The sequence below is a fragment of the Microcebus murinus genome, chromosome 15, assembly GCF_040939455.1.
Source record: "Microcebus murinus isolate Inina chromosome 15, M.murinus_Inina_mat1.0, whole genome shotgun sequence".
In the NCBI taxonomy this organism is placed as follows: domain Eukaryota; kingdom Metazoa; phylum Chordata; class Mammalia; order Primates; family Cheirogaleidae; genus Microcebus; species Microcebus murinus.
In genome coordinates, this window is record NC_134118.1 from 35,010,073 (window position 1) to 35,018,971 (window position 8,899).

The 8,899-nt window shown below is 39.9% G+C and overlaps 1 protein-coding gene across 1 annotated transcript; it reads left to right on the top strand.

The window, feature by feature from the left end:
* Positions 1 to 801: 801 nt before the first annotated feature.
* On the top strand, positions 802 to 8,546 carry FGA (fibrinogen alpha chain). Its single transcript, XM_012783641.2, has 6 exons — positions 802 to 934; positions 2,923 to 3,048; positions 3,521 to 3,704; positions 4,752 to 4,897; positions 5,491 to 6,844; positions 7,621 to 8,546. Exons 1-6 carry the CDS (start codon positions 881 to 883, stop codon positions 8,334 to 8,336), a joined length of 2,580 nt encoding a protein of 859 aa, XP_012639095.2. The 5' UTR covers positions 802 to 880; the 3' UTR covers positions 8,337 to 8,546.
* The last annotated feature ends 353 nt before the right edge of the window (positions 8,547 to 8,899 follow it).

The following is an 8,899-nucleotide window of genomic DNA, read 5'->3' on the forward strand; positions in this document are numbered from 1 at the left end:
GAGATTGCTCGAGCAGGTGGTAGTTCCATTGAGCCAAGGAGAAAGATGACATGGAGATGAAGAACAGAGAAAGTAAATTGTCATGTCCAAAGGCACAGAAACAGAAAGGAACAGTATATTTCATGGCACTTCATGCTCTCCAATAATTTGTAGCACTTACTGAATGCTTACCATGTGACAGTTACTGCTCTGAAGGCTTTATAAGCTTGAACTCATTTATTCTTCATAAGAACACACATGGTGGGTTATCATCATCCTTATTTATTTTTTTTGCATTTCGGCATATTATGGGGGTACAGATTTTAAGGTTTCAATAAATGTCCATTTCCCCATCATCCTTATTTTTAAATGAGGAAATTGATCCATAAAGAGGTAAAGTAACTTGTCCAAGAGCACAGAGCTGGGAAACAGTGACTGGGATTATGAACCCAGGATGTTTGGTTCCCAGGGCTGCTATCTTAACCATTTTGGACAGAGAAAAATAATCTGTTCAACATAAGCATATAGAAGACCTCACCCTCCATATTCCTTCAAGTGTGGAAATACAGATATGTCCTCCTAGATTCCCCTTTTCATTCTCAAAGTCACCCTGTTCCTGGAATGTGGGATCTTCCCCTAACTGCTGGCTGGAGAATCAAATGCTACCTTTGCAACGGCTTATCGGAAGCAAACAAGCTGAGGAGGATTGAGCAAGAATTTCTGGGACACCAACATTATAGAAGGGACAAAGGATGGAGAGTGAGCATTGACAGTCTAAGCAGGACAAAGGTAATGATTAACCAAACCTGCAGCAGGTTTAAATGGATGGGAGCTAGGACTGGAGTCAATCCTTTCTTTCAGCTGGAGGGCTCTGCGTGAGCCAGCCCCTCCCTCAGAAAAGATGTTTTCCATGAGGATCATCTGCCTGGTCCTGAGTGTGGTGGGCACAGCATGGGTATGGTTCCTTTTATTTTCTCTTTGTGCCTTCTCTTTGATGTTATTCCACAAAGAGCCGGAGGGTCTGAGTCTACCTAGTCTATGTCCCGATACACTCTCAGCCTCATAAACTCCAGGCCTTGGAGGCAAGTGCCTAGATAGGGTGGACACCTCAAAAGTACAGGGTAATATGACCCCAAGACGAAGATCTGAGATGGACTAAAGCATCCAATTCAAAGGGGAAGCTTTAACATCTGTCATTCAGTCCTATAGCATTGCTGTAGTTGTTGTCGTGGTGGTTTAAAAGGCAAGAAATCTTTGCCATCTTTGTGGCTACAAAGGCTTAGGGCATTCTAATGCTAGTTAATGAAACAAAACATTGTGTGGTAGCATTTTTTCCCCTCTAATTCTTAATTTCTTGCTATTTGTCCGTAATAAGTAGAAAGTTTGGTTTTTAGTACTTTTTTTCTGAAAGGCTGTTTTTGTGTTTCTTTCAAGACAAAAAGAAAAAGCAAATGATTTATCTTTGGAAGCATCTTTGCAAAATCAGAAGAGATAAAGCAATATACTTTTTTAGAAGTAATTGTATTCTTTTAAGATAACGTCTAAATATTGCAATAATTTCTAAAATTAACTCTAGAGACATATATAAAAGAAGAGAAACTTCATTCAACAAGGCTTCTGAAACACTCCAATCTTACAAAATTATGACAAGTATGTTCAAGAAACTAGATTACTTCCTGGTTAGTTATCTAGGATGTAAATTATTCCAATTCATTTCTTGCCCTTTGCCACTCATAAATCCTAATATCAGAAAAAACTTTAAAAAGTTTTCTAACTTAATTTTTTTTCTTGTTGTAAAATCATAAATATAATTCTTGTGGGAAATAAAACTAAAATCATTTGCTAAGGTGATATTTTGAATAATGCATAGGTTTCAATTATTTCTCCTATTTCCTTTATTGGAATAATCAGTTTTTGACTGCTTTTATTGTTGTACTATTTTATTCTGAAATATGTTTGAATTTATTATTATATTTGTTGGACAAAAGAATTGTACTTACTCTTTTAAATAAATTGTTCTTGATTCCCTGAATTAGTATTATTATTATTTGGGTGTTTTTAAAAAAAATAAGAATGAGACTGCAATTGTTAACTAATTATAAGCATAAACTGTCCCAGATTAATGCAGTCACAACAAAATCCTTGTAAGTTGGTGGTTTAAAATAAAAAGTTAAAACCTAGAAGTCATCTTTATTCATTATGATACAAATTCTTGTTGAAAGAATTGTTTTATATTCCATTTCACAATCTGGTTCCCAAGAGAAATGTTTAAAATCTGTATTTCTGATTATAAGATGTTCAGAAAAAGTTGTCAAGTCACTGACCATTATTTTTGTTTTCAGTTTACTTCTTTTTCATTTCAAATAATAAGAAATTATTGCATGAATGAATAAACTAAAAAGTATTTCCAAGCCTGAACTGGCCATATTTGTGTCCTTGGTAAATGCTTATCCAAATCCTTCTCATAAAGATTACAGTAGAAATTTGAAGGTGAGAGGAATATTAAGTTAAGATAGTGTAGTTTTTTTTTCTACTGAAGCAGGAATTACAGAAGAAACAACTGTTTAAATTTTTCAATTATATATCTGTAGTCATTAGTAAAAATGGAAAGGTAAAATTTAACTAATTTTGTTGACTCAAGTAATTTTCCTTTTATAACGGATTTTTTAAAACATTTATCAAATGCTTATTTAGTGTCAAACACAGTTAAGAAATTTGTACAGCTTACCTCCTTTCATTCTCATAACAACTCCATAAAATGGGTCTTAAGATTTTCACTTGAAGATAAGAAACCTGAAGCTTGTGGAGGCCCTGAAGCTGGTGCCTCTCATCTCTACGAGAACGCCTTCTCTTCCTTGGGACTTGTAGGCTTGCCAGTCTCTCGTCCCCTTTTGGCTGATGTTGCTGTCGCTCTCTTTTGTGTGTGTGTATGAATCTTTAAAGGCTACAGATACCGATGGAGGTGAATTTTTAGCTGAAGGAGGAGGCGTGCGCGGCCCAAGAGTGGTGGAAAGACATCAATCTAGCTGCAGAGATTCAGACTGGCCCTTCTGCTCTGATGAAGACTGGGTGAGCAGGGGCCTGGGGAGCAGGAGTTTCCTTCCTTGGCGTGGTAGACAGGCTCACAGGCTGACCTGGCTGGTCCCAGAAACTTTTCCCAATAGGAAATAATCTAAAACTCCTCTTATGCCATATAAAAGATGACAGATGGAAAGGAATCTAATCCCAAGATCATTGTTTCATTACCTCCCCAACTCTGGATCCTTAGTGGAACAAACGGATTGCACTTTAGTTACATGCTCAGGCAAATACCAGGAACCTGAGTACTGTGGCCTCAATTTCCTGGGACCTGGCCTATGGTTAAGTGGACCCTCATTCCAGAATTTCTCTATGACCTCTAACTAGCCCTCTTAACTACTTTTAAGCCAGTAGATGATCTGAAGAGGTGGGTCAGGAAGCAATGGGAGGTACATAGAAACCTGTAAAATGGTTCTTGATCCAAGAGGAAGAGCTTTACTGTAATTTTCCCCTTTTCTTTCAGAACTACAAATGCCCTTCTGGCTGCAGGATGAAAGGGTTGGTTGATGAAGTCAATCAAGATTTTACAAACAGAATAAACAAGCTCAGAAATTCACTATTTGATTATCAGAAGAACAGTAAGGATTCTTATTCAGTAACCAGAAATATAATGGAAATTTTGAGAGGGGATTTCGCCAAAGCCAATAGTAAGTATTACATATTTAGTGCTCTGACTTTATAGTGAAAACAACAAAAATCCTAAATAAATATGATGTCTGCTTAGAACTACTGCAGTTTTCTTCCAAAGTACTTAGTGTAGAAACACATGCCTCCATAACATCCCTAACCTTTAAGGAAGGGCTTGTTTTTGTTATCTTTACAAAGTAAAATGAGAGATCAGCTTAGATTGCTTAAGGTCATAAGGTAAGTCAGAATTTTAGATACAAGAATTTAGGTTTGTTCTTTTCCAGAGTATATACTGAAAATAAGATGGGCCTGACCCTTTGAGTTGATATTTTTGTTTCTGTCTTACAGAGGAGGGAACTGAGTGGTCAAAGAACTTGCTCAAAGACACAAAGCTAGGAATTCAACCCCCAGATTCCACTGAGCTAATTACATACATTTTTAAATTTAAAATATAGGGTCATGCTATATCTTTCTTTTAGGGCACTCCTGAGGGCTAGGAAACACTGCACTCACTCTGGGCATGGGCAGCAAGCCTCCTGAGGCTTCAGTCCTACAGCCACGCTTTGACTCTTTCTGCCTTCAGGAGACATTTGACTAATTTAATGTTGATATCACAACACTAGCTGGCAAGTGAATGATCCTGTTGACCCAAAAAAACTTAGAAACAATTTTCAAATCTATAGATGGGAAGAAAAACTCTGCAGTAAGAAAATCCAATAATATGTTCAAGTCTCTTGATTGAAAATGTGATAAAGTAATTGGAATGAAATCAAACAAATTATTTTAACTCCTCATTATACCTTTACAATTCCAAAGAAGTTTATTCTTTGTTTCATTGGGATTAATAGTTACTGGTAGGACATCTTCACTGACATGGATGGATGACTGCGTGTCATAGCATTGTCAAATGCCTAATAGGTTTGGAACCCACAGATTCAGCTATAACGAACTACATCCAAAAATAAAATGTGGGAATATTTATAAGAAATTTCTTCTTTTAATTTTTTGCTGACAATTACAGGCCAGCCACTCAGCAGTACTTCAGTATCCGTATTTTTCTATTTCAGACTATGACAGTGCATATAACCAAGTGTCAGAAGATCTGAGAAGCAGAATTGAAGTCCTGAAGCGCAAAGTCATAGAAAAAGTACAGCATATCCAACTTCTGCAGAATAATGTTAGGTCTCAGCTGATAGAAATGAAACGACTGGAGGTAAGAATGTGGCTTCGCCCATAGATTTCCTTGTTTTTGAATAGTAGATAAAAGGAAGGCAATGGTCATGCATTGAGTGTCTACTATATTCAGAGAAAAGTGTTATATCCATTATCTACCTAAAAGTAGGTATTATTTTCCATACTCTACAGATGAAGAACAAGGTTCAGAGACATTAAGTACATTTTCCAAGTGCACATAGATAGTATGTTTCAAAAGCAAATGTTCAGTTTCTGCCTGATTCCAGAGGCCTTGACACCACCACGCCTCCGAGTCTTTGGCCTCAGTCTTACCGAAGATGGCTTACTCAGTGTTTTGGTTCAGAGGGAATAGCATCTTACTCTTGATCCTTTCTAAGGCTATGATGAGTCCAGATAGCACTCATTGCTTATCCTGGCTGGCCTTGCACTGCCCAATATCTCCTCCACTGAGGATGCTAGATAAGCAGGAAGTAAAGAGTATTGATTGGTAGGTTTCCAAGTAAAAAAAATGAAACAGGTTTCCAAAAAATAAATTAACTACCAAGGACTCAGTAGACATAGTTTATTTGTTTATAGCAACCTTTTCTCTTTATTTTTCTCCCCTCTGTCTAGGTGGATATTGATATTAAGATCCGATCTTGCAAAGGGTCATGCAGTAGGGCTTTAATTCATCAGGTAGATCTAAAGGACTATGAAGATCAGCAGAAACAACTTGAACAGGTCATTGCCAAAAACTTACTTCCCACTGGAGATAGGCAATACTTGCCACTGATAAAAATGAGCCCAGTTGCAGACTTGGTTCCTGGAAATTACAAGAGCCAGCTTCAGAAGGCCCCACCAGAGTGGAAGGCACTAATGGAAGTGCAGCAGATGAGAATGGTGTTAGAGAGGCCTGGTGGAAAAGGCAATGCCAGAGGAGACTCTGTGTCTTATGGAACAGGATCAGAGCGAGAAGGCCCCAGGAACCCTGCTAGTCCTGGCAATTGGAACCCTGAAAGCTCTGGGCCTGAAAGTGCTGGAACCCCGAGCCCTGGTAGCTCTGGAGCTGGTAGTACTGGACATTGGAACCCTGGTAGCTCTGGAGCTGGTAGTACTGGACATTGGAACTCTGGGAGCTCCAGTAGTAGCGGACATTGGAGCACTGGGAGCTCTGGATCTGGTAGTACTGGACATTGGAATCCTGGGAGCTCTGGACCAGGTAGTCCTGGAAACCGAAACCCTGGGAGCTCTGGGTCTGGAAGTTTTAGGCCAGATAGCTCAGGCTATGGGAGCACCAAGCCTACTAACCCAGACTGGGGCACATTTGAAGAGGTGTCAGGAAGTGTAAGTCCAGGGACAAAGAAAGAGTACCACACAGGTAAACTGGTCACTTCTAAAGGAGGGAAAGAGTCCCTGACTGGTAATGAGAAGGTCACCTCTGGTAGCACAACCATCAAGCGCAGTTCCTGCTCTAAAACTGTTACTAAGACTGTAACACGTCCTGATGGTCAGAAAGTAGTGACCAAAGAAGTAGTGACCTCCGATGATGGTTCTGACTGTGTTGACGCAGAAGAGTTGCCTCCGTTTACTGGCTTAGGTGGCCTGGATGAATTCCGCCTCAGGCACCCCGAAGAAGCTGCTTTTTTCGAGACTTCCTCTTTCACTGGAAAAACATCCCCGAGTTCACTCGAATCTCTGTTCCAAGGGTTTGGCAGTAAGAGCGAGGCTAGGGGCTCAGAATCTGACATCTTCACAAACCTAGGAGCCACCAGCTCTCATCATTCTGGTGCACCTGAATTTCCTCCCAGCGGTAACACTTTAAGACACAACAAACAATTCGTAACCAGTAGTAGCACGACTTACAACAAAGGAGGCTCCACATTTGAAACCAAGAGCTTTAAAATGGCAGATGAGGCGGGAAGCGAAGCCGACCTCAAAGGAGCACATGGCATCAAGAGAGGCCATGCTAGATCGCGCCCATCCAGAGGTATCCACACTTCTCCTTTGGAGAAGCATCCCTTGACCCCCTAGACTAAGTTAATTGTTTTTGCAAAGCGCCCCCATGGCACCTTGCACTTTTTTCCTAACTCTCTACTACACTTTATTGAAATTACTTTTTTTTGGTCTGTTTTTTTTTTTTTTTTGTGGTAGACTGTAAGTTCCATGTGGGCAAGGCCTTTGTCTATATCATATTCATCTCTGTATTCCCAAATGCTTAACAGTGCAGAGAGTTATCACTCAATAAATACATTTTAAATGAATGAATGGATTCTTCTGAAACTAGATTTTGAGTTTATTTAATCAAATTCTTTCACCATTCAAATTGTGTGCTATTGCAATTGTCACTCAATTGATTAATCATATTTTTAGTGTGTGTCTCAGTTGACATTTAGATCAGGTTAATAACAAGTTGTATTAGGCACTGATTGATGCTCAGCTCCCTTTGCTGGTTACTGGCTATTAGTCAGTATGTGCAAGTAAAATTCCAAATCCATTTGAGAAAAATCCCCTTTGCAATTTACAGGTATAAATAAGTTCTATCCCAATGTAAGTGCATCCTTTCCTCACAGAGGGAAGGAAGGAAGGAAGGAAGGAAGGAAGGAAGGAAGGAAGGAAGGAAGGAAGGAAGGAAGGAAGGAAGGAAGGAAGGAAGGAAGGAAGGAAGACAGGCAGGCAAGCAATATTTGCCTTCTTTAATCTGGGCCTATCTTTGTAAAGTTAAATGAGAGTAACTTTTTCCAACCAGCTTAATTTTTTTTTTAGACTGTGATGATGTCCTCCAAACACATCCTTCAGGTGCCCAAAGTGGCATTTTCAATATCGAGCTACCGGGATCCAGTAAGATTTTTTCTGTTTATTGCGATCAAGAGACCAGTTTGGGAGGATGGCTTTTGATCCAGCAAAGAATGGATGGATCACTGAATTTTAACCGGACCTGGCAAGACTACAAGAGAGGTTTCGGCAGCGTGAATGACAAGGGAGAAGGAGAATTCTGGCTAGGCAATGACTACCTCCACTTGCTAACCCAGAGGGGCTCTGTTCTTAGGGTTGAATTAGAGGACTGGGCCGGGCAAGCGGCTTATGCAGAATATCACTTCCGGGTGGGCTCTGAGGCTGACGGCTATGCCCTGCAGGTCTCCTCCTATGAGGGCACTGCGGGCGATGCTCTGATTGAAGGTTCTGTAGAGGAGGGGACAGAGTACACTTCTCACGACAGCATGAAGTTCAGCACTTTTGACAGGGATGCAGACCAGTGGGAAGAGAACTGTGCGGAAGTCTATGGGGGAGGCTGGTGGTACAACAACTGCCAGGCAGCCAATCTCAATGGCGTCTACTACCCTGGGGGGTCCTATGACCCGAGGGACAACAGTCCTTATGAGATTGAGAATGGAGTGGTCTGGGTCCCCTTTAGAGGAGCAGACTATTCCCTCAAGGCTGTTCGCATGAAAATCAGGCCCCTAAGTGATCCAATAGGCTGAAGGAGTGGGAGAGGGACCATTGTTTTCTTTGTTTAGTGAAGTGGAGAGAAAATAAGGAAAGTAAAGGAGTCAAGATTCTTTACAACCTGCTAAAAAAAAAAAAAAATCCCAGGTGCTATTTCATTATTCTTTGTACTGTAGCTAACTGTAACTGAGACGTTGGTAGTGCTTTGAAAAATAAAATTGTATGAGTTTTTTTTTATCTTTAAATAGCTCTGTGGGTTTTAAAATTTTTATAAGAAAATACCAAGGGGCACTCAGTACTCAGGAGGGGAGTCACACGGTAGCTCCTCTCTATAACTTGAAGGGCATTGGTTTGAAAACTTCTCTTCCCACACCACCCAAAGTCATAGATGGCCATTGCAAAGTAAAAAGTTATTTCCCCCATTTGATCTGAGTGGTTTTAAATCAACATTTTAAGTTAAAGCCACTGAAATGAACAATGGCTGATGTTTGTAGAATTTAAAATTTACTGAGTGTGTTCATCTCTTCTGTTAGCAAGCAAAAATCCAGGAAGGCAGGAGAAACATCCTTTCCTAATAGAAATGGAAGTCTGTTTTTTA